Below are 26,608 nucleotides of genomic sequence, written 5' to 3'. Positions count from 1 at the left end.
GTAGTAGAGGTATTTGATACACCAGTTTTTCTTTGGCTTATGTCATCAAATGGTACCTAGAAAAACACACACCCCATTGGTCAAACACCTGTTCTTAAACTACAGTACAGATTTTAGTGCAACTTTCTTTAATGGTAATTGACTTCTCAGATGTTGTAATTTGAAGAATTTTTATTGAAACATTCAGGTAATATCTAAAGTATGTAGCTCTCGTCCAACAAAACCACTAGGTCAGCAATTCCAAATATAAAAATATTAAATTAATTTTTGATTTTGCCTCCCACAAATATACCCATGTTAATGTACTTCATTACCAGATTAAGGAAGACTAGTTGACTTAATTATTTTCATACTTAAGAAAAATTGCACTGTTTTATCTGAGAAATATCTGAAATTATAAACAAAGTTTGACTTAATATACTTTAGTTCCCCAGAGAATCAAAAACTGAAAAGTTGACAGTACATATAAATCAATGAAAAATCCTTAAAATATCACGCTATCCAGTCCTGTTATCACTAGAGCCATCACGATGACCTACATAAGGTAGTAATTTACACACATCCTATTTATGAAAAGGAAATACTGGTGATAGTGTTAAGTCAATTTTGTAGGGCTGGATCCATTTTTGTTTTAGTGTATCTATCTGTTTTGCTTCTATATTAAAGTCAGTTTCTGCAAGTGAAAATACTTCTAATATCACAAGTTAACAGATTATAAAGGAGCTATGTGCATGTAACCTATAATTTCAATATGTACAATAGCTACTTAAAGTTAGTTACTCAAAAATCAGAATAGTGTAAAACCATCACCACCATGACTTTTTCAAGCTTTACTAACAAGTATCTTTAAAAATACATAACCAAAAAATCCCGTAACTCTGTTCATTGGATCTGGTTATAAAGAGTGTACAGCAGTAAATACAGAGAGCTGTATCAATGCTGCTTGCCAGTGATAGAGGCAAGAAATGACTCTGTCATGCAGAGGCACAATTACTTTTTAAAAGAGTTAACACAGGCCCTGTAAGATTAAGGAATTTAAGGAGTGGGCCAATTCATTCAACAGCAAAAAAAATTGATGGCAAAGCAGTATTTACATAGTCATAATATACACTTATACATCCCTGTCACTCATTGCATCACAACTGCTTGACAACCTTTCTATTAAGAGGCAATGGATTTCTAATGAACATTAGAGATTAAAAAAGCAATGAGATGACATGCACTACACATAGCATAGCTACCAAATTATTGTGCTTTTTTTTTAAAGATTAAACTGATTTAAAATATAAAGGTGAGCAACTAGTAGGTTTATTGAATATTTTTAAATTATGACCACTTTACAAATATCACCAGGTGCTTAACTTTAACACAAATGTATGATCAACTCATTAAGCACTGTAATGCCACCTGGATTCATACAATAACTGTCACTTTTGCCAAAAAATATTCCTTCAGGCAAGTGTTTAAGTCATTAAAATAAATCAGGTGTTTTAATATCACTTGGGAGATAATGTATATAGGATTGAAACAATTATCCTAAGTGTACAATAAAACAAGTTAACTGGCCCCTAGGGGGAAAACCTTTGTTTAACTTGCTTTTGTGCAAAATCCCTGTTAATTGTGAATTACAGTAGTAGTTACTGTACTAACGTGTGGCACTGTTCATTTTGAATACATCATAAACTTCCCCGCCGTACAGGGAATGTGGTTATTATACAAAGTCTTCATTCACAAAATCTGGTTTCTATCTTAGACTTTCTTGTTCCTCTACTTTAGTGCAGTCATTTCCTGATTGTTGTGATTTGTCACTTTGCAGGTCTTCAGTTTTGTCATTTACCTGTGCTATCTCATTCTGCTGCTCTGCTTTCTCTGTCTCCACAGTCCCTTGCTCTTGTACAGTAGACACAGAATGGGATCGTTGCTCCATCTTTTCCAAGTCATCAGTGTGACTAACTGAACTGGTCTCACTAAATCCATCAGAGCTTCTTATAGATCTTTTAAAAAGCTTTTGACCTGTGAAAATGTTTAATGAATATAGCATTAGAAGGCAGTAAATGCACAGATAATTCTGTATGAACAATAAGCCACATTTAAAAAAGCTGGCCTCTATTTTTAAAGCTGTGGATGCAATTTAGCACCAGCATTTAAGTTCATTTAGACATACAAGCGCAGATGTGTAACTGATGTAATCTGCACCAGTAGTTGTTTGCGCTTGTGTAAACAGTAACCCAGTTAAGGCTTGGCTGGAAAAAACTGATGGTCAGTAAAAAGAGCAAGCCAAGGGACACATTACTTGATAAGACTGTTTTGGATGGGTAAATTACTGCAACAGGTCACTGTGCTTCAGAGGGATTTCCAGAGGATTAATGACCAACCAGAAAAGCTGACAGTCCAGAACTAAATTCAAACTTAAATCTGACCAGAGGAAAAAGGATATGACTATCGGTATAGCTTTGCCAGCCTACACTTGGCTAATTAACTCATTTACAAAGTGAAAGGAAAGAAGCTCATCTTGCCTCTCCTGAGCAGACTTATGTTGTTGAAGTAATGATATCTTAGTATGAAGTCACACAAAATACCAAGTTTGTAGTACAGCAAAAAAACTGCAGTGCCCAAAATAAATAAAATACATTGTCCTTGGTTTTTTGCAGTTGTGGGTTTGTTTTCTTGCTAATTTGCAAACTTCAGTAACCCTCCGAGAACTAGAGAACTTACAATTCTACAATATTTTCTACAGGAAAAAGCCCTGTGGTCAGAGGTAGTTATTACTGTTTAGAAGGATAGCTACCTCCCCTGCTGTCCCAGGAATTATTCCTTCAGAGCACAATGGGGGTGGGAAAAGATAGATTTGAATGGTGCTCCATGGAATGTTTAGCTCTATTGACTGCTGCACTGGTCATTCAAAATCAACAGGACGACAGGTACAATTAAAAACAAGATTAGTGCTGTAGTTTGACTTGATCAGGAAAGTAATGTACAGTAACTCCTCACTGGTTAATGGGTTTTTTTTTTTTTGTGTTACGTTGCTGATCAGAGAACATGCTCGTTTAAAGGTGTGCCATGCTCCCTTATGTTGTTTGGCAGCCACCTGCTTTGTCCACTGCTTACAGAAAGAGCAGCCTGTTGGAGCTAGCTGGTGGGGGCTTGGAACCCAGCAGCCCCGCTCCCCAGCCATCAGCTCCCTGCTCCCCTATGTTCCCTGTGCAGCAGCTGCCCAGCAGGCCATTAATTGCCTGCAGTTCAGCTGTCCCTTCCCCTACTGCCATGTGCTGCTCCTACCCTCTGCCTTGAAGCTGCTCCCTGGAGCCTCCTGCTTGCTGGGGAGTGGGTAGAGAAGGAGGGTAGGTAGGTAGGGGGGGGAAGAGTGCTAATGTCAGGATGTCCCTTCTTCCCCCTGCTCACCCCATCTCTATAGAGCAGGGGGACATGGGAGGAAGCTTTCTGGGAGCAGTGGCTGTCTCAACTTGTTGATCTACTTAAAAAGGCAATGTACTTAGAGAGATGCACATTGCCCCCCCTCTGTTTGCCATGCTGTCTCCCCTCCCTCCATTTGTGTTGCCTTGTAGAGTGTGAGGCTATATCAGGAGTAGGCAACCTGCAGCACATCCGAAGGCAGCACATGAGCTGATTTTCAGTGGCACTCACACTGCCTGGGTCTTGGCCACCAGTCCAGGGTGGGAGGGAGGGATGATCTGCATTTTTTTAAAATTTTAAAAGAAGCTTCTTAAACATTTGAAAAACCTTATTTACTTTACATACAACAATAGTTTAGTTCCCTACTATAGACTTATAGAAAGAGACCTTCTCAAAACGTTAAAATGTATTACTGGCACGCGAAACCTTAAATTAGAGTGAATAAATTAAGATTCAGCACAACACTTCTGAAAGGTTGCTGACCCTTGGGCTATATTAACAACAATGAGTTAACCCTTGAGGGGCTCAGCTGAGTGCTAGTTCATCATTTAGCAGTAAGGCATTCCCTGGGACATATCCTACCCTCTTGACTCCACCACATCAACCAAGCTTCACAATCATCATTGCTATGTATAGTAATAAATATATTTAAAAAATAGTCTTGTCTGGTGAAAAAAATTTCCTGGAACCTAACCCCCCATTTACATTAATTCTTATGGGGAAATTGGATTAGCTTAACATCGTTTTACTTCAAGTTACATTTTTGAGGAACATAACTACAACGTTAAGCGAGGAGTTACTGTATGTGGAGATGATAAAGCAAAACTCACTCTTTTGATTAGGCAATAAAACTCCATTATGTACTGATTAGCTTTTTGAACAAAGCAGAGTGTTCTTTAGTGTCAAACTGCACATTTATTAACATTAATTGGAGGAAACTTACCAGGAAGTCTTTGTTTAATGCGACTGGGAGTCGGAGTGGGAGGTGGGGTAGTCCCAGTCCCCTGCGCTTTTGATACATATGTGGGTTCTGTGGACTCTAGAGAGCCTGTCAAGGGTGGGGGAGGAGAAGGAAAAAGTCTTTAAAGGAGACAGTTTTATTGACACTAATAAATAATATTAGAACCAGGTAATGTTAACTAAGTACAAATTTTAAAACTTTTCTGGTGCTCTCAGGGAAAACTAGGCTAGTACTTACTCCACAATGACATGCATGAGGTACAAGTGGAATCCAATTAGGAAAACTTTTCCATTCAATCTTTTACACTGCCATGGAATCCCTCCACATAGCCATGTTCACACTATACCCACCACAGTCAAGAGCTAGTCCCAATTCAGTTCTAACCTGCTGTTCCCAGACTAGTGACGGTTGGGAATGACAGGTCAGAAGACACCTGAACCAAGAACTCAGATAGAAAAATTAATTTAGAGGATGGAGGTCAATTTGGTGCCCCCGTAATATAGAATTTTCACTATGTACACATACATACAGATACACATGTAGATATATCATGCTAGTATATATTACACACTTGGGGGAATGCTCTTTGACACTGTTAAGCTCCCCCCATCCTGCTGTTTTTTGTACAAGAAGTTAAAGCAGAAATCCACTTTTCCAACTTACACATCTGGAATTTGCACAGATGATTTGAAGAGCCCTTTCCTGTAATATAGTGGCAGGAACAGCAGCCAAATCCAGCAAATCGCTTTAATTTGACTTGAGAATTGTAAGTATTGAGATTTAAAGGGAACTGGACAGGTGGTAGCAGCAGATAGTTTCTTATTCAGTGTTTGAGAAGGAGTAGACAATGTTCCTTTAGATTTTAAGAGTTCCTTTTTAATCACTTAATTTGGATGTCTTATAAATCAGTTAACAAGAAATCTGTGAAAGCAGCAGAGTCTTGCTCCAATATGTCTGTTAGTCTATAAGGTGCCACGTGAGCTTTCGTAGGTGAATACCCACTTGTCGGATGCAAGAAATCTGTGTAACATTGTAAAGGTTTCCACATTTTACAGAATTATTGATAATGTACTATTGCTGCAGATGTATTTATTCCTACCTGCTGTTAAGTTAAATGTTCTTCCCTTTGGTGATGCTTGAAATGGAGAAAACCAGTTCAGCACAGAGCCAACTACAGGAATCTGTCGTAGCAGGCCCTGTAAAACATTCCGTTCAAAGATCATTCTAGTGAATGAGCCATCTAAGTCTTACAGAGTTGTGTGATGTACATAACAGATTATTTTGGAATTCTTACCTCTTCAAGAAGTCTTTCTTCATTTGCTTTCTGAAGTTGAACCTGCGCTTCCTGTATCCCCTTTCTAACAACTTCAGTCATATTTTCCAGCAGCTAATTAAAAATGGAAGAGCATGCATTACTGCACTTAAACTGTCACCTTGGTCTCTTACATGAAGATTAAATTTAAATGGGGACGTGTGTATATTTTTCTGAATTAGGTCAGCAGTTGACTAGTGCCATTTATTTAATACTATAAATAGACAACTGTAGATTGAAAGTAGGATTTTTTTACATGGATCTTCAAGTCAGAATGTCACACATTTAATAGCAATGGCAGGAATTTTCTCTTACTTAGATGTCGGCTACTCACCTCTAGCTAGAATTCTTTGAGTGTCCTCTGTATATTTACTCTCATGAATATGCCAATGGTGCAGCTATGCTGGTGGAACCTTTTGATTGCAGTGCCTGTTGGAACGCTATTGCACCCTACCCTATATCCTCCTCTCACTGTTACTGAACTTTCTGAGAGCCTCAGCTCAAATAGGGAGCATCGGTGAAGGATATGATTTTGGATAGATTTTGTTCTGGCAACACTTTGATTTACCAGTCATCCAAGTACAGGTATATGTGCAACTCTTGTCTCCATAAATGTGCTGCCACCTCCCTGAGGCACTTTGTAAAATCTCTAGAGGCAAGAGAACAGCTGAAGGAAAGAACTTTAACTTGAAAATAATTCTCCTCTACTAGGAAGCAAAGATATTGGCAGTACAATGATCTGATTGAAATAGCCTTCAAACTGAGAACAGCAAACCAACCTTGTATAGAGAGCGAAGGTATTATAGATGCCAGTTTAAAAGATATAGAATCAGAACTTCCTGATAAAGGAGCTGAGTTTTGTCAGGTCTAGTATAGGTCAAAGACGCAGCAGTGTGGGGATCTGAAGAAGCCTTCCTTTTCTTTTCAGAGTCCTTATTGCTCCCTTCCAGATTTGACCTAAGTTGAGATTGTGGATCCACATGGTAAATCTTAGCTACCACTGTCATGGTCAGTTACTGAGGAAGTTCAGAATGGAGAATTGAATCCAGTGTACCAGCCATGACAGCTGTTTGCTTCACCTCTGCTCAGCACCAGCAAGCTAAGGGCACATGGGCGTCAGTGTTTGGATCCCCTTACAGCAGTATGCTAAGTGTCCAACAGGGGTGCTCAACCAGATCTGTGACAGACTGCTCTAGACACATCCACTGACTCCCGAGGCTCTGCTGACAGAGTCCTTCTTTGCACCACCAAAGTTCCTTGTTCCAAAGAAGGTGTCACTCTTGCAGATTGGCTCTGTGAGCAAAGCCAATCACCAACAGGTTATTTCAGCTTTTCAGTTTCAGATCCAATGGATCAGGATCCTTTTTAGGTACCACAGATTTCTTGGAGATCTGAACTGAAGATGGCATCTTATGCAGAGGTCTCTTCTGCCTCTTCTCTAAAGTAGTATCAGGGTTCGTTTGCTTGCTCACAGATCTATACAATATCCAGAGGGCTTGTCTGTCAAAGCCTCCTGCCAGCAGGACCATTTGCAGTCTGTTCTGCTGTTCTTCCCATACTCTTGAGGTGAAAGCACTTGAACCCCTAAGGGACAATGTCCTTCCCTGACGGGCATCTCATAAGCATCAAATGCAGGGCACATGGTGCACCTCTTAATAGCTCTTCATAACCACCATTGGATTCTAATAGTGGAACCAGAGGTGAACTAATAACTACTTAGAAAATTTAATATTTTCTTAAAAAAAAAAACAAACTCCTAACCCGTAACACGCTAACACAAGAAAACTAAGCTAAATCTATGCTAAGCGTAATGGGCACTATCCAAGTACAGGATTCAGGCTAAGAGTCCAAATGCAGTTCCTGATCTATCCACTGTAGCAATTGGGAGGAACTGAGGTGACTACAGAGCCAATACCCTCTTTTATAGTCTCACTCTCAATGTTCAGGAACAGTGAGGGAAGGAACAGGAGAGGCACAATAGCACTCCACCAGGCACTGCTATCAATGGTTCCACAGGCACAGCTACATAATCAGCACATCCCCAGAAGTGGGAATATTCAGAGTACACTTGAACAAGGATTTATTCTGTGGGTGCAGTGTTGTTCAGATAACCATCACTTTCCTTTTTACTGAAGGTTTTGTTATGACAACTTCAATAGGCCAGATATTAGGGATGGTAACCAAAGCGTCGCAGGTAATCCTGTATAAGCACCAATGTTCTTACTAGCAATAAAGACATTGTAAATCCAATTTCCAAGCTGCTGATTTAACAAATAAAATCAATGAAAAACATTAAGTGGCAAATTTTCAAGCTGGTGTGTTGGCATAGTTTCACTGAATTCAATGGGACAATTTACACCAGTTGATGATCTGCCCGAGATCATTCAAAAAGGGAAAAATTTTTCTGATGGCTTAAACCATTATGGAAACCGTACAGTCACTCAGTTTGCCTATTTCCGCACTAGAAAGGTGTCTAATGCTAGCAGAAGAGTTATAAACACAAAAATGTAAACCTAAACCAAGGTATCATGAGAGAGTCATAATACTGTGAAGTTCTCTCACCATGTAGATGCAATCACTATATAGCTAAATACGTGCAATTTTCTTTCATATCAAAGAGTAAGAAGTTGCCCTGAAACCAGTTTGGAGAAAAACTACTGCTAAAACATTTTGTAATTTTGAAAATAGGTAAGATTTCAATACATACTCTAGAATTTTCTTCAATTTCTCTGCCTGTGGCCGCAATAGTTTCTACCAGCTCAGACACATCCAGATCTTCAGTTACCATGCCGATATACACACAGTTCTTCTCCCCTCCAAATTCTGGGCCTATGAACAGAATGGAGATTCCATATTTTTACACTTTTGCAGCAAAATCTAAGTGCTTCTTTAACAAGGTTTCAAATTACAAAATGTACTAGATTGTGTAGTTAGCAAAAAGAGAAAAATATTTAGCTTCATAGAGGAAGATAGCCTTACAACAGGCTCCCTACTCACACTTATGTGCCAGGGAATCCAACCATATTTTTGTTTTAGCACTTAAGTTTTCTTTCAGTGATTTGGGCATACGCAAAGATTACACTTAAGTACTTGGCACTGCACTTCTTCAAAGAGGAACAACATTACTAAGTTTAGACAGGAAGTAATACAGTACATATTTTATACAACTGTGTGCTTATAAGAAGTCGTTTTCTATTCCAAAAGCTGTGGTGTTCTGAGGGATGCCACTAGGCCCTTTCTTCCCCTTACTGTTGAACATAGATGGGTTAATGAGGCCTTTTTACAATGAATACTGTATATACACACTTAAATAGCACATTATTCTGGGACATCTTTCGACAGCATGGATCCATAACTGACATATTTCAACTTATTCTTAAAGATGAATATATAAGATTAAAACTCTCCAATAGAAAAGTAGTGCTATAGTCGCACAGCCTTAAGTAGAGGTAACAGCAACACTTACTGATTTTCATCTTCAAAGCAGTCTACCACCATTGATCCTTACAACACTTGTGTAGCAGGCATTATAATTCTCATTTTACAGATAAAAAAAACAGGTTAAGTGGCTTCCACAAAGCCAAAGCCTAATGAGCATGATAAAAAAAAGTTTTGCCTAAAGTCTGCAGGATTGGGGGTTTTAAAACTGTCAAAGATCTGGAAGACAGAAATTTCTGAGTTCATGTCTTGGAGCGGTCACTTAACCCCAGTATGAGGGAAATTAAAATACCCACCTCATAAAGATGGTTACTGAATTATGTTTACATAGTTCTTAGGAAATTAAGGGCATGATCCTATGAAGTGGCTCATCTTCAACTCCCACTAAAATCAATAGGACTAGACACCTGTTGATTAGCACCTCTTGAAATGTGGCCCTTCTTACTACTAACTCATGGCAAAACCATCTAAAAATGTTCACTTGCTATATTTTCAATGTTCCCATTTCACCTTTGAGAGAAAGCTGAAATGCAATAGCTGTAGGTATGCTCTTGAGCGCTGTATGTAGTCTTTTTAAAGCAGAAGTAGCACTGAGAGGACCAGGCAAGGTTCACTTGGAAATTCCATATGTGCACAGAGGCCACTATATAAGTTTATGCAGAATCTCATTTCACTGATTTTTTATCACTCTAGTGGGGTTTTAGACAACTGTTTCTTTAAGCACATTCACACATGACATCGAGGCCACTTGCTTTTAAAAAATTAAAAATGGAGTGGTTTTATTAATTAGTTACAGTAAGACTGGAAACCACTAAGTGTATCAAAATGCAACACATTCCTACCATTTCAAGGACAATCAAAACATATTGTAAGACATTCATTTACTCCTGCAATACAGTGGTTAAAATGTAAAAGACGGTTACTCACCTTTGTAACTGTTGTTCTTCGAGATGTGTTGCTCACATCCATTCCAGTTAGGTGTGCGCGCCGCGCGTGCACGTTCGTCGGAAACTTTTTACCCTAGCAACTCCAGTGGGCCGGCAGGTCGCCCCCTGGAGTGGCGCCGCCATGGCGCCCAATATATATCCCTGCCGGCCCACCCGCTCCTCAGTTCCTTCTTGCCGGCGACTCCGACAGTGGGGAAGGAGGGCGGGTGTGGAATGGATGTGAGCAACACATCTCGAAGAACAACAGTTACAAAGGTGAGTAACCGTCTTTTCTTCTTCGAGTGATTGCTCACATCCATTCCAGTTAGGTGAATCCCAAGCCATACCTAGGCGGTGGGGTCGGAGTGAGAAGTCGCGGCATGGAGCACAGCAGATCCGAAGGCCGCATCCTCTCTAGACTGCTGGACCAGGGCGTAGTGGGACGCGAAGGTGTGGACCGATGACCAGGTCGCTGCCCGACAGATTTCCTGGATGGGCACACGGGCGAGGAAAGCCAGCGACGACGCCTGCGCCCTGGTAGAATGCGCAGTCACACGGCCCGTAGGGACGTGGGCCAAGTCATAGCAGGTCCTGATGCAGGACCTTACCCAAGAGGATAACCTCTGGGAGGAGATAGGAAGCCCTTTCATGCGGTCCGCTACTGCCACGAAAAGCTGGGGGGATTTGCGGAAGGGCTTGGTCCTCTCCACGTAGAACGCGAGAGCCCTACGGACATCAAGCGAGTGGAGCTGCTGCTCCCTGCCTGAGGAGTGAGGTTTCGGGAAAAAAACCGGGAGGAATATCTCTTGGTTGACGTGGAAGGCTGAGACCACCTTGGGGAGAAAAGCAGGGTGTGGTCTCAGCTGCACCTTGTCCTTGTGGAAGACCGTGTATGGGGGGTCTACCACAAGAGCCCGGAGTTCCGACACCCGTCTAGCTGAGGTGATAGCTACTAGAAAGGCCGTCTTCCAAGAGAGATAAAGCAGGGAGCAAGTAGCTAACGGCTCAAAGGGGGCCCCCATGAGTCGGGACAACACCAGGTTAAGATCCCAGGTTGGAGCAGGGGGACGGACGTTAGGGTATAAACGTTCCAGCCCCTTAAGGAATCTAGACACCGTCGGGTGGGAAAAAACAGAGTGACCATCCGCACCCGGGTGAAAGGTGGAGATAGCCGCTAGGTGGACTCGTAACGACGATATGGCCAGACCTTGCCCTTTGAGGGACCAAATGTAGTCTAAGATGTTGGCTACTGAAACTTCCATAGGGCGGAGATTTCTCTCCACGCACCAATAGGAGAATCGCTTCCATTTGGCCAAATATGTCGCCCTTGTGGACGGCTTTCTGCTGCCCAAGAGCACCTTCCTCACCGGCGTGGAACAGCGCAGCTCAGAGCCAGTCAGCCACGCAGGAGCCACGCCGCTAGGTGCAGCGACTGCAGGTCCGGGTGACATAGGGTCCCGTGCTCCTGGGTAATCAGGTCCGGATGAAGGGGCAGGGGAACTGGGTCGGCTATGGCCAGGTCCAGCAGCATGGGGTACCAGTGCTGTCTGGGCCACGCCGGGGCTACCATGATCACATGAGCCCTGTCCCTGCGCACCTTCAGAAGGACCCTGTGGACCAACGGGAATGGGGGAAATGCATAGTACAGGTGGGTCGACCACTGGATGAGGAAGGCATCCGCTATCGACCCGGGTTCCCTGCCCTGAAAGGAGCAGAACGCTTGGCACTTCCTGTTCCCCTTGGCCGCGAAGAGGTCCACCCGGGGATAACCCCACCTCCGGAAGATGGAGAGGGCGACGTCCGGGCGAAGGGACCACTCGTGTGACAGGAAGGATCTGCTCAATCGATCCGCCAGCGTGTTCCGTACTCCGGGGAGGAAGGAAGCCATGAGGTGAATGGAGTGGGCTACACAAAAGTCCCAGAGTCGTATCGCCTCGTGGCACAGGGAGGAGGATCTGGTGCCGCCCTGCTTGTTGATATAATACATGGTCGTCGTGTTGTCGGTGAACACCGCGACACAACGACCCTGGAGCTGATGACAGAACGTTTGACAAGCAAGACGGACCGCTCTCAACTCCCGCATGTTGATGTGTAGCCCCACCTCCTCCTGGGACCACAGGCCCTGCGTCCTCAGGGTCCCTGCGTGGGCCCCCCAGCCGAGATCTGAGGCATCTGTTGTTAGGGACACCGAGGGCTGAGATGGGTGGAAGGGGAGACCCGCACACAACACTGACTGGTCCAGCCACCAGCCGAGAGAATCTAAGACCCTCTGGGGGATCGTGATTAACATATCTAGTGGCTGTCTTGTCGGCCTGTAATGACTGATGAGCCACAACTGGAGTGGCCTCATGCGGAGCCGAGCGTAATTGGTCACGAAAGTACAGGCCGCCATGTGGCCTAACAGGGTTAGACACGTCCTCACTGACGTCAGGGGGGCTGTCTGTAGTCGTTGCACGATTGCCGACAAGGCCTGGAACCGCTGCAATGGCAGCAAGGCCCTGCCCACAGTGGCGTCCAGGACGGCCCCGATGAATTCCACCCTTTGTGTGGGGGCCAGGGTGGACTTGTCTGTGTTCACCAAGAGGCCCAGAGTGGCGAACATGTCGGTGATCACACGGACATGGTTGCAGACTTGTTGTTCCGACGTGCCCCGAATCAACCAATCGTCTAGATACGGGAACACGTGGATACGACTGCGCCGAAGCTGCGCCACAACAACTGCCATGCATTTTGTAAACACTCTCGGGGCCGTGGACAAGCCAAATGGGAGGACTGCAAATTGGTAATGCAGAGACCCCACAAGGAAGCGAAGGAAACGTCTGTGGGGTGGCCAGATAGCAATGTGGAAATACGCGTCCTGCATGTCGAGGGCGGCGTACCAGTCTCCCGGATCCAGGGATGGGATAATGGTCCCCAAGGAAACCATGCGGAACTTCAATTTCACCAGGTACTTGTTGAGCTCTCGCAGGTCGAGGATGGGCCTGAGGCCTCCCTTGGCCTTGGGGATCAGAAAGTAGCGGGAATAAAACCCCTTGCCTTTCTCGTTCTCCGGCACCGCCTCTATAGCCCCTTTGCGGAGGAGCGTCTGCACCTCCTGCCGAAGGAATTGCTCGTGAGAGGGGTCCCTGAAGAGGGACGAGGAAGGGGGGCGGGGAGGAGGAAATGAAACAAACTGCAGGCGGTATCCCGACTGCACCGTGCGTAAAACCCAGCGGTCTGATGTTATTAGGGACCACGCCGGGAGGAAAAAAGAAAGGCGGTTGGAAAACGGGGGGAAAGGATCCAATGGGGAAACTGTTACTGCGCCCTCGGGCGCACCTTCAAAATGAAGGCTTGGGACCAGGCGGGGGCTTAGAGGAGCCTTGGTTTTGGCCCCCTTGGTTCCCCGAATGCCTGCGCCTTCCGTTCCTGCCGCGGCGCCTGTTAAGGTCCTGCCGCTGGCGGAACTGGAGATACGGCCTGCGCTGTTGTTGCTGTTGCTGCGGCCGGAAGGGTCTGCGCTGCGTCACTGGAGTGTGCATCCCCAGTGACCTCATGATGACGCGGTTGTCTTTTAGATTCTTTAGTCTAGGGTCTGTCTTATCCGAAAACAGCCCTTGGCCTTCAAAAGGAAGGTCCTGTATTGTGTGCTGGAGCTCCGGCGGAAGGCCGGAAACCTGCAGCCAGGAGAGGCGACGCATTGTTACACCCGACGCGAGGGTACGGGCAGCCGAATCCGCAGCGTCCAGAGATGCTTGCAAGGACGTGCGTGCGACCCTCTTGCCTTCCTCTAAAATGGCCGCAAACTCCTGACGAGCGTCTTGTGGCAACAGCTCCTTGAATTTGTCTGCTGCCACCCAGGAGTTAAAGGCGTATCTACTTAACAGGGCCTGTTGGTTGGAGACCCTGAGTTGCAGCGCCCCCGCCGAGTACACCTTACGGCCGAGGAGGTCCATCCGCCTAGCCTCCCTGGATTTGGGGGCTGGAGCCTCCTGGCCATGACGCTCCTTATCATTGACAGATTGGACCACCAGGGAACACGGAGTCGGGTGTACGTGGAGGTACTCGTAGCCCTTAGAAGGAGCCATGTACTTCCTTTCGACGCCCTTTGCAGTGGGAGGAATGGAGGCCGGGGACTGCCAGATGGTGGTGGCGTTGGCCTGGATGGTCCGTATGAACGGCAGGGCGACCCTGGTGGGAGCGTCTGCGGAGAGGATGGTGACAATAGGGTCCTCTACCTCCGAGACCTCCTCGGCTTGTAGACTCAGGTTTTGGGCTACTCGCCGGAGGAGGTCCTGGTGCGCCCTGAGGTCCAGCGGGGGGGGGCTGTTGGAGGAGGTCCCAGCCACCGCTTCATCAGGGGAAGAAGATGAGGAGACCCCCGGCAAGAGGGTGTCTAAAGGGGGGTCTCCCTCGGCCCTCGCCTCTGCCTCAGGAGCCAAAGTGGAGTCCTGTTGCTTGGATCCTTCCTCCCCATCCGGGGAGGGAGGGGGGCGAGACAACGAGGCCTCAGGTGCCCTGCGCTCTGCAGTCGGCGGCCTAGCAGGGAGCTGTTGGGGGCCCTGGGCCTGATGATACGCCCAGGGTGTCCAGAAACCCCATTGCTGTGGGGCTGCGTCCTGCTGTGGAGGCTCGCTGAACAGCGCCGCCTGCCGGTCGGTGCCCAGCGCGTAGCCACTGTCCGCCAGCGAAGACACGGACGGCTGCCTCGAGGGCCATGGCGGAGCGGACCCTGGATGGTAATGGTCCGCGCGGGCCGGCACGGGCGATCGTCTCGGTGCCGGGGACCGGTGCCGGGAGTCGTAACGGTGCCGGGAGCGGGACCGAGTTCTGCCACGGTGCCGGGATCTGGATCGGTACCGGGCGCCGCTTCGGTGCCGGGATCGGGACCTGCCACCGGTTCGGTACCGGGAGGTCGACCGGGACCGGGACCTGCCACCAGCTCGGCGCCGGGAGGTCGACCGGTGCGGCGAACGTCTGGATCGGCTCCTGGACTCGCGGTGCCGGTAACGGCGGCTGGAGTCCGACCGCGATCGTCTCGGTGTCGACCGGCGCCGCGAGTGCGACCGGTACCGCTGAGGGGAGCGGTGCCGGGACTGCGAGCGGCGGCGGGATCTGGAGCGACCTTGACGTCGGGACCTGGAGCGAGAACGAGAGTCCCGGGACGGTGCCGACATCATAGGCTTGCCTCTGGACACAACCCGCACCGGAGGTACCGGGGGTGGTAGCTGCGTGGGCTCGGTCAGGGCTATGAGGTCCCGTGCCGAGGCGAAGGCCTCTGGTGTAGATGGCACCACGATCTCAACCCCAGATGTCATGGGGGAGCTTGGCGGCACCGGACTCGACGGACCCGCCGGGCCCGGAGTCGACGGTGCCGGCGGCGCCGCGGCCGATACTGAGGCCGGGCGCTCCACTCGGGTGTGCCTGGCCGGAGTAGTGGACTTCGACGGCCTAGGCTCTGTCCCCGGTGCCGGAGAAGGTCGGTGCCGGGGAGTCTTCTCGGTGCCGGTGCGATCCGGTGCCGGCGCCGACATCACGGCCTGCGAAGCCGCCGGGTCAAGTGCCGCCTCCAGGAGGAGAGTCCGGAGCCTTTGATCCCTCTCCTTCTTAGTCCTTGGCTTAAAAGCCTTGCAGATGCGGCACTTGTCGGATCTATGCGATTCCCCCAGGCACTTCAGGCACGCGTCGTGGGGGTCGCTCGTGGGCATAGGCTTCTTGCAGGCCGCACACTGCTTGAAGCCCGGCGAACCAGGCATGAGCCCGGTGCCGGGTGCCGGGAAGGGCTAAGCCCCCGGCGAAAAACTATTTACAACTACTTAACACTTAACTACTACTATCTAACTAACAGTCTAATTAACAACTACAATAGAGATAACGATAGAAAAACAAGGAGAGCTAGGGACGTGGAGGACAGCTATGCCGCGCTCCACAGTTCCAACGACCGACACGGCGGTAAGAAGGAACTGAGGAGCGGGTGGGCCGGCAGGGATATATATTGGGCGCCATGGCGGCGCCACTCCAGGGGGCGACCTGCCGGCCCACTGGAGTTGCTAGGGTAAAAAGTTTCCGACGAACGTGCACGCGCGGCGCGCACACCTAACTGGAATGGATGTGAGCAATCACTCGAAGAAGAACTGAGTGTTTCAGTTATATATTATAGCCAGAGTCACCTAAAACATCTAACCTAGTCACAGAATGCAGTAAACAGCCCAGTTTGAGATTAAGATCCTGCTTCATTAAGTACAATACTGAGGTAGACACCTCTCCAATTAGGCACATATTATAACATACCTGGTGGTGGGTAATTCACTTGCACAATCAACTTATAACTGAGAATGCAATACTGGTATTAATGATCATTAAGATCAACATGTTTATAACTGGATGCCTTTTTTGTCTAGCATATGCCACCTCTGTAACAATCAGAAATAGACTTAGGGTTGGGGGACAACCGGTAAACACTGCATTAAGAAATGTTCTTCGCTGTTCCTAAACTAACAGAAAATTTTTGAATTTTCCCAATTAAGTCACAAAGAAAACATTCTTCTGCCGCCCTCTCAAAAACAAAATATGTCAGAACTTTGCCAATATGAGCAATATAACATTTGGGTTTTCTAGGATGAAAACACTTCTCAGTTTAGTATAATCATGCTTGAGGTTTGGTGAGTTCTCTGGGAACAATAGGTGTACTCTGCTGACGCTGTTGCTGACAAGCAACACTACTGCTTTCTAGTAGGCCTCTCAACTGAAACAAGCAGTGGGGAAGGAAGCAAGATCAGAGAAACAATATTTGTAGAAACACATCTAATGTTTAACGTAGAAGCAGACAGAACTTTTTAATAATACATGGATATATGTCTTGTAGTGAGATTTATAATACAGTTTGGGGAAGAAAGAATTGAGGGCATTAACCTGATTATTTACAGAACTGATATTATCAACAGTGATAATTACCCAAAGAAAAAGTGAGATCCGATTCCAGTTCATTTAATTTTTTCAAAAGTCCAGTGTTAATTTTCTCTGCTTCTTCCTCTTGTTTGTCATCATTCTTCCTATCACTGTTATACCTTTAAAATCAAGCCAGAGGACAGCAAACCATTTTATTTTACAATACAAACATAACAGAACAAATCTGCACTTCTAACATCTTTCAACAATTTACCTACACGTACCTGTAAACTTGCGTAGTGTGTAAAGTTTGAATAGTGATAGCGACCAACCAAGTTGAAGAAAATTTGGTAACGTTTACAGTTGAAGGAAAAGCATTTTTGGATACAGAAAGATATCTTAATAGCTTTTTGGAAGTATTGTATTGATAATGGCTCAGCTCTTCCTGATCACATAGAAACCTTAATGATAATGATCTCCAATATATGAGCAGCACTGTATTTGCCAAAAGAGACAAATAAGTTCTACTACTGATTAAAGATAAACTGACTGCAGTGGTAGGCTAAATACATAAGGTACACAGGTACATTAACGTTTACTACAAATGATCCATGAGGCTGCTTAAATTCTACTTGTTAACTCAATTATTTTGGCAAACTAGGTCTTTAACTTCTAGGAAGTTCCAAACTCTCTAAGTAATTTCACAAAATTCAGACATCCTCTTAAGAAAGGGAAGTTTATTCACAAGTCAGTTAAGAAAATTGCAGCTGTGCCATAAGCCAGATTTTGCTGGTCCAAAGGATCACTAGTGAAGAGGGCACTTATTCTCTCTGCTGAAGGTACTGTCTATCCAAATATCTCTTGAAGTAAAGCTCAAACAATGTCATGTCTGGAGCTACCTAACACTTACCTTACAACACCTAGTCCTGGCCAGCTGAGGTCTTCAATATATGACAAGCCTACTGTTCTTTTCACTTCTTGCTCAAATTCCTCTCTTAGCTGCAGTGTGCATGTCAGTATTGGTATCTTCATTTTCAAGCAGTCCACCAACTGATCTACATCTTGTACTTCCGTTCCTAAAACTGAAGAGCTAATGAATTAGCATGTGAATTACTGAACTGACAGAGTTTTCATATTTTAGATACGGTAAGACAAGTGCCGTGGTTACCCTATATTTATAGATAACCCACTTTACAAGCCAATCCTAAACACGATTTTTGAACATTACTGAATTATCTTAATCTGTATGCTGAAGGCTGTTTTTCTTCAGCTTGCCATTCGCTGAAAACACTTAACACATCAAAATGGCTGGAGTCAAATATTAAGGAGAAAAAAATAAGCTAACTGTAATACCAAGAAACTGATTTTCTGATATTCTAAAGTAATAATGGTAGTTAGCAACAGGAAATCCCTCTCTCTACAGCCAAAAGGCTACAAAAAAGATCAGCTTCAGCTTTAATTACAAAGTTCAGTATCACCAACTACTCATTAAACTGGAATCCCTTGTTCTGTCGTTTAATTTCTAATTTCAAAGTTCTTCCCAGTAGCTACCTCCATCTCTCTGTAACTTCAGGGCCTACACCCTCTTCTTGAAGAGAGAGGGAAAAGAGTTTTCTTTACAATACTAATAAAAATAACCAAGGTTTAATGGATACTATTTTCTTCTTCCAATTAGTCTATTATATTCTAAACATGGGCTTAGTTCCTGTGTCTAATCATCTGAATAAGCAGGCCAAATTCTTTCTTCATTCTGTAAGTAGATGAGAGAGGGAAAGGCAAGGATATTTCATCTTCAATGTTTCTGTATTCTGACAGTATTAGACAGGAACATTACTCAGCTTCATACCTTGTTCTCACCAGTAAATGCAGACAGTATAAAGTAAAAGGTTTTACAGATGTGGTGCAACTTAATATTATACAAGATGACAAAGCTACGGGAAATTCAGCTACTTCTAACGTAACTGCTACCAAGGCACAATAGAATATTGAAGTTGTTTTTGTACTGTTAAAACATCCTCTCAATATAAAAGTAAGGAAAAAAGCAAACCCAAGGAGAACAGATTTAAACATACAGATGTTTTACACATGCAGGATATTTACAATTTTAAATAGCAAATTCCAATTTTTTTCACCTCAGGATGAAATATCTATGGAAGTGGCTAAATTAAGTGACTCATTTACCTGCAGAAGTCATTAATGGGCTAAAACGTACACATGTGCCTTCATCTTCTAGTTCTACCACATCAACTCCACTGGCAGGCACTAACTGTGCCAACTGTTCACCTAGCTGAAGGGACAAGGCAAAATTAGAGGAATTTATTGAGCATTAATTTCTCATTATTGCCAACTTGCATTAGACTGTTCCCATAGTTTCAACAAACCATTTATCTGTTAAATTGTCCCTAGTAAGGTTTCTCTCTCTTTGCTTCTTAAAAGTTAACTATTCATTATTCCCTAAAGCATAGTAAAATTTTAGCTGTGAACAAGCTCATAGCACCGCCTATAAAAGCAAACAAAAGTTGCACACTTATATTAACAAAATGAAAACCTACTTCACAAATTTCTAAGCAAACCACAAAATGTGTAATTTTTTCAGTGGTTATTGCAAGATGGTTACCTCCTCTCCCATAAAGCAGGAATATGTTTACTTCCAAAATAATTAGTTTAAAAACGAAATCATGCACTTGTTTGTTTAAAAGTGCATTTTAGTAGGAGTTCTACTAGTAGCAGCTAGAGAAAAATACTGAAATTGCAGTATATAAAGGGAGGCTATCAACCAGAAATCTACTCAGTTTAAAAAAAAATTAAAAATAGTTCAGATACTTTTGCTGCCATTCAGTCCATTTGCCAATTTTTGTGATTTTTTTTTAAATGGTTGTAAAAAGTTTCTCTTCCCCTGTTGCTCTGCGAAAATTTTACACTAACAAGGGCTGATTAAGTAAATGCATCAAATAAAACAGAGAACTATCTGTCATCATTTTTGGTCTTTATTTGTAACAATAGTAGATAAAACTGTGTAATTTTTAAGTTGGCACTACCAACTTAAATTAATACTTAATTTAATACAACTAAGATTCACTGTTATTTATAATGGCAAGGTCTCTTTTCTGAAGATACCCAAATCCTTCATTCATAAAATCAGTTGCAAAATCACAAAATTTCTGCCAATTCATGCCAGAAGTACTTTCTATTGTTTTTATTTTGAAGAATGTGTGTTTGCCAAGGATCTCTAAGTTGAATTTCATGCCACTCTTGACTCTGAGCATAAATGGGTTATGAAAAATTCAAAAGGAAGGTCAGCCCCTGTTCAACCCACATTAATGCTACATGCTGTCATCAATCAGTGGGATTACGTGTTACAGGGAAGTGTGACGGAAACATGCAGCATAATTTCTCCTTCCTGCTGTTGTGTTTCCCAGCTATCATGTTTTCCAGCTTGGAAAGTTGTGTTTTAGTTCCGCCTCTTGACTTTCTAGTCCAACTAGATTTCCAGGTGGCTCAAAGCCTCAAATAGGTTAGGGAAACAACTGCAGGTGGGCAGTGGCCAATGGAGGTCATGAGTACATAGAGGTGGAAGGAAAAAAGTAACAGGTGGAAAGGTTCCTGAACGAAGTCCCCCTGCATGTGTTCCATTTCATTAGATCCCTAACAGAATCTAGGGCTGCCTTTGTTATTGGGGTCCCAAACAGGTTGAGAATGTATAACAGTTCAAATAATTATTAATTAGAGTATGCATATTTTATGCAATTAGAGATGCATTTTCTTAACACATAATGCAACCGTTGCTCCCACTCTGAACGTGAGGGAAAAAAAAGGAGGCACACATGGATTTCATACAAGGCAAAGCATGGATAAGGAAGTTGTTTTGGGTAGGGAAAGAAGGTCCTGACACTCGGTAGTCTTGCTTCCCCCTTCCTCTAGTGCTTGTATAGTAAAAAGATTCATAAACCTAGACTGGAGTAGGGAAGTAGATACGAAGTTTCTAAGATTGAGTGGAAACTGACATTTCAAATGGATGTCAAAAGTAAATCAGTAGATCTTGCTGTAGTTCTTGATGTGTCAAAATTACTAGTAAGCAGTTTAACACCTTAAATTTTAGCTTACTCCACTTCTGAGCAGTAGAAACCTAGACAAGTTTTTGTGGCAAGAGGGAGGTGACACTCACTCCTCTCCTAGGATACTGGAATCCCTAATACAAGACATCCCTCACCTCCTGAAAGTACCAACTTAAAATGGATACATAACTGTTGTAAAGTGAAAGCAACATAACTCAGATCTGCTTTTTTTTTTTTTTAAATGCCTGAGGAAAAACTAAATTCATTTAATCTCAGTGGCCTAAAGAAACGAAACACACACCTCTTGAGGTATGCAAGAGTTAAGAGAATCAATGTTTTCATCAGGGTTTAAAATTCAGCATAATTATTTTGTACCTTAAAACATATGGAAGACACTGGGTTGCCAGTGCTTCAGACTAAAACCATCTTTTTTAATCCCCAAAACTCTCCAGGCTGATTTCACCTAGGATACCAAATAGCCATTTTGTGGCAACTGTCACTACTGACCTAGTTTGTTCTAGGTTATATAATTCTCTGAGGCACTCAGTCCTCCTCTGTTTTACAGAACATCCATTTTAGTTCTTAAGAGAAATCAACATTAAATCTTACCCACTGATTGAAGGTGTCACAAATGTGTCTCTCATTGCTGGTTATAGGGGGCTGAATTATAGATGCCGGTCCAGCATGTAGCATCTGATCTGAACCCAAAGAGACAAAAATTGCAGAGACAAAGTTTCATTTATTTAACTAAAGCAAAAAGCAATTTTTTGAGACAAAATTTCATTAAAATGTTGTTTATGAAATTTAGGAAAATTAAACTCTATTTGACCTCAAAAGGGCAAACATGGGATTTAAAAAGATGTCATTCCAAAAGCAATTATAGCATTGAAATGTATTTATTCCAACAATTTGTAATCACCTTCCATTGTCTCAATGCAATGGAATTTTGCAACAAGAATACAATTTATGAGGTGGTTCTAACCACTACTATATAAACAAAACTTGTTTTATGTTCAGACTAATTAGAAAAAGTGCACAATGTAATGTACCTAATACAACTAGCTTATTGAATTAATAGATCCGAAACCATCATGTTTTGTCTATAAATTACACACCTATGTTTGGAAGTTCTGGGGAAAACTTGAATACCACTACAGGAGAGCTAAGTTCATCTTCAACCTAAAAATGGAATTAAAAAATCTGTGTTGTTATGAAAACACTTAAAACAGCTTTATTGTTGTAGGTACAAAACTGACATTAGAGACCACCACATCATTTGGTTTTGTCAGTATTAACAATGTTCTAGGTTCCGTAATGTTTTGACTCAGTACTAACAAAAAATTAGCTCATCATAAAACTTTGTGAAAATGATCTGGAAAAAGAGGTAAACAGTGAGGTGGCAAAGTTTGCAGACAATACAAAATGACTCAAGACAGTTAAGTCCAAAGCAGACTGCAAAGAGTTACAAAGGGATCTCACAAAATTGGGTAACAAAATGCAGATGAAATTCAGTGTTGATAAGTGCAAAGTAATGCACACAGGAAAACATAATCCCAACTCTATATACAAAATGATGGAAGCTGAATTAGCTGTTACCACTCAAGAAAGATCTTGAAGTCATTGTGGATAGTTCTCTGAAAACTTCCATTGAACATACAGCAGCAGTCAAAAAAGCAGAATATTAGGAACGATTAGGAAAGGGATAGATTATAAAAGACAGTATATATGCCACTATATAAATCCATGGGACACCCAGACCTTGAATACAGCATGCAGTTCGGGTTGCCCCATCTCAAAAAAGATATGTAGAAATGGAAAAGGTACAGAGAAGGGCAAGAAAAATGATTAGGGGTATGGAACAGCTTCCATATGAGGAGAAATTAAAAACAGACGATTCAGCTTGAAAAAGTTAACTGAGGGGCGGGATGTGACAGATCTGTAAAATCATAAATGGTGTGGAGAAAGTGAAAGTGTTATTTACCCCTTCACACAACACAAGAATCATGAATCACCAATGAAATTAATAGGCAGCAGGTTTAAAACAAACAAAAAGGAATACACCTCTACCCTGATATAACGCGACCTGATATAACACAAATTTGGATATAACGCGGTAAAGCAGCGCTCCCGGGAGGCGAGGGGGCGCAGGGCTGCACACTCTGGTGGATCAAAGCAAGTTCGATACAATGCGGTTTCACCTATAACGCAGTAAGATTTTTTGGCTCCCAAGGACAGCGTTATATCGGGGTAGAGGTGTACTACACACAATATGATCAAGCTGTGGTACTCGATGCCAGGGGATGTTGTGAAGCCCAAAAGTCTGACCAGGTTCAAAAAAAAGAACTAGATAAGTTCATGAAGGACAGGTCCATCAATGGCTATTAGCTAAGATGGTCAGGGATGCAACCCCAAGCTCTGGATGCCCCTGAGCCTCTGACTACCAGATGCTGGGACTAAATGACAAGGGATGGATTACTTGATAATTGCCCTGTTCTGTTCATTCCCTCTGAATGCATCTGGCATTGTCCACAGGTTACTGGGCTAGTTGGAATCATAGAATATCAGGGTAGGAAGGGACCTCAGGAGGTCACCTAGTCCAAGCCCCTGCTCAAAGCAGGACCAATCCCCAGACAGATATTTACCCCAGTTCCCCCCTCAAGGATTGAGCTCACAACCCTGGGTTTAGCAGGCCAAAGCTCAAACGACTGAGCTATCCCCCCACAGTATAACCACTCTTACATTCTCAATATATACTTTGCTATGTTTGCATAAACTACCCTGCACAGAAAAAGGGATTTTATTCTATTTCAGTTACATACAACTGAATTTTGGGCACTATAAAGTGAAAAATGTGAATATATTCGCAGACAGTAATTTTTTTATTTTTTAAATAGCTTTAATTTTCCTTAGTGCTCTATGAACAAAGTTTCTTGCATAAATCTCTCTGAATAGGTAAGTGAGCTGTTCAGTGACATAAGTAGAAGACATCAAGAACATATATAGTGGGAAGGTGGAATGGCTACAGTGGATCTCCATAACTCATGAGTTCGAAAAGATTATTTTCACAAAAAAAATTACTTTGTCACTTGCAATGATCTGTGGTCATTTGTTTTCCATGAAAACTAGCACAAATATAGTAGTTATTCTAATACACAAGGGTCAGATCAATAAAAATATCTGTTGAATAGGGCATCTTTTCGACTGAAACTGGATTAGAAGCAGCTGCATTAGACATAACTCATTTAAAAACTAGAGTGTTCAGTTAAGAGCAGTGTTTTCCCATTTTTTTTTTAAACAAACATCACAATCCTGTATCATAACACACTCAACAGCAGGACAACTACTTTGTCTACAGATGTAAGAATACCCACACTATATCAACATCTGGCCGGGGTGCTGCTAAATCCATAGTCAAGAATGAATTTCAAATATAAAAAAGTGCACCATAAAAGAATATGGAAAGTTTTAGTATATTGGGTGCTTCTCAGCAACATAGAGGCAGCCTCTGAGCATTATATCCACAGCTTGAGTGTGCAGAGAGAGAGAGAGAGAAACAGCAATGGGACAAGGAATACAATCTAGGGACCAAGTCCTGCTATATGCAAATAAATTTATATAATTCCATTGACACTTTAAGGGGTAATTTCCGTAGTCAGAATGATACCACTGCTGCAGGTATGGGTAGGATCACATTTTTTTAAGGTAATTTGTTTCACAAAAAAATTGATATTTAATAACCACCAGTTGCTAAACTACTCCAAGTACTAAAGGCGGGTTGTACCGAAGTTTTAATGAAATCCATGTTCTTCAAGTTTTCCAGCAATCTCTGACTCTAAAGAACAAAGGATAAAAAACAAAGATTTTTTGGTTTAAAATTACTGTTCATGGACAGAAACACTAACTCAACATCCATAAGTGTGAGCTTACATTTACAAAGTTTAAATTTAGGATGCTACAAACAAGAATCTCTGTATAATTAATATTACCACTATCATGGAATATTAACAGTATATTATTTAGGAAAATAGTTTATTGTAGGACTCAAACATGTGCATATATGTAATACACCTAAAGCTTTGTAGATAAAATTTACATTTTATTTAGTCCGTTCAAAAGACTGTGGATGTATAAATTCCCACATACTAATAGGATAGATTAGCACCTGTGGCCAACAGTCAGCCCTTGGGTACATGTATACAGCTCCTATTAACTTCAACTGGGCATCAAAAACCTGAGAAGAATTAGCTTCTATGTGAAGGAAGATTATAGTAATGAACTGGTTATAGTTAAGGCTATGTGTAGTCACGGGTATTTTTAGTAAAAGTCACAGACAGGTCACGGGCAGTAAATCAAAATTCATGGCCAGTGACCTGTCCGTGACTTACTATATACCCCTGACTAAAATCTGTGGGAGGGGCTGTCTGGGATTGCCATGGGTGCTCGGAAAGGGTAGCCCCGATGCTGGGGGGAGAGTGAGGGGGCAGGCTTCGGGTCCCCCACTGGTGCTTAGGGGGCACGCGGCCAACTTTGTGGGACCCCAGCCAGTGCTGGAGGGAGGGAAGGGGCAGGCAGCGGGCATGTGGCCTGGGACCCCTGCTTGTGCTTGTGCTGGGGTGGAGGGAGCAGACACCTCCCCTTCCCCAGCAGCAGCAGAGTTTGGGTATGGGATGGGGCAGGGGGTTGGGGCTTGGGACAGGGTGAGGCAGGCTCTGAGTGGTGCTTATCTGCGTTTTCACTGAAGAGCTATAAACTTGCAATCAGTTCTTGCCACTGGCATTTAAGAAACCCTCAGTACTTCCATTTGGAACCCCCTGTCTCAGTGATTTGTAAATTACTACTTATTATTTGCATTACAGTAAGCCTACACACCCCCATTGTGCTAGGCTCTGTACAAATACATAGTAAGAGACATTCTATACCCTGAGCAGCATACATTCTAAATAGAAAAGACAAAGGATGGGGGAAAGGAATAATTATCTTCATCTACTGATGGGGTATAGAGGCACAGAGATTAAGTGACTTGCCTAAGGTCACACAGGAAGTCTGTGGCATTGCCAGGCACTGACCCTTTTAAGTCCCAATCCAGTGCATAAAACAAAAGGCCATCCTTCCTTTAAAAGTAAAGATACTCAAGAGCTGCCTTGAAAGTAAACTTTACAATTAATTTTAAAAATCTGATTTGATTCCATATTTTTGGTGTAAGTTTTCAGCATGAAAGGATCCCACTACATCTTGAGATTCCTTTAAACAGTTTTGATAACTAACAACTGCTTCTTAAACAATGTCCAAAAATAACAAAAATGTAAAACCTATAAACGCCTATCTGGTCCTTTTCTAGTGGGCATATTAAAGCAATGCCCCACTGCAAAGAGTGGTGTTTTTTACCTTGAGATAGCTATCTCAATGCAAAATCCTAGTGGAGACAGGACACGGTTAGTTTTTATCTCAGTGTATCTTGTCAAGGTCTACCCCTATATTCCTCACCTGGGTTTTTTACCTTGATGTAGCTAGTCAGAGTAAACACTACCCGTGACCTGTATCCACTAGGATTTCACTTTGCAATTCCTAATTTCCCTTCCTCCCCGTAAAGAGGATATAGCCTAAAAAGAAGTGCCAATACTGTAGCTGTCAACAT

At 43.3% G+C, this 26,608-nt stretch overlaps 1 protein-coding gene across 1 annotated transcript in view; it reads right to left on the bottom strand.

Annotated features, from left to right (window-relative positions):
• Window positions 1–153: 153 nt before the first annotated feature.
• Window positions 154–26,608, bottom strand: part of PDXDC1 (pyridoxal dependent decarboxylase domain containing 1) — a 52,384-nt gene continuing 25,929 nt past the window's right edge. Inside the window, exons 13-23 of the mRNA XM_050967724.1 lie at window positions 24,755–24,805; window positions 22,089–22,152; window positions 21,583–21,671; window positions 19,100–19,205; window positions 17,829–18,000; window positions 16,985–17,097; window positions 8,395–8,516; window positions 5,670–5,762; window positions 5,475–5,571; window positions 4,358–4,462; window positions 154–2,013 (exon numbers count right to left, since the gene is read on the bottom strand). Coding sequence (XP_050823681.1) covers window positions 1,745–2,013; window positions 4,358–4,462; window positions 5,475–5,571; window positions 5,670–5,762; window positions 8,395–8,516; window positions 16,985–17,097; window positions 17,829–18,000; window positions 19,100–19,205; window positions 21,583–21,671; window positions 22,089–22,152; window positions 24,755–24,805 — 1,281 coding nt within the window. The 3' untranslated portion in view covers window positions 154–1,744. The remainder of the gene's footprint in view (window positions 2,014–4,357; window positions 4,463–5,474; window positions 5,572–5,669; window positions 5,763–8,394; window positions 8,517–16,984; window positions 17,098–17,828; window positions 18,001–19,099; window positions 19,206–21,582; window positions 21,672–22,088; window positions 22,153–24,754; window positions 24,806–26,608) is intronic.

The sequence above is a fragment of the Gopherus flavomarginatus genome, chromosome 9 (genome assembly GCF_025201925.1).
Source record: "Gopherus flavomarginatus isolate rGopFla2 chromosome 9, rGopFla2.mat.asm, whole genome shotgun sequence".
Lineage (NCBI taxonomy): Eukaryota > Metazoa > Chordata > Testudines > Testudinidae > Gopherus > Gopherus flavomarginatus.
The sequence above is the reverse complement of the archived record's forward strand: the minus strand, read 5'-3'. Positions and strand labels throughout refer to the sequence as shown.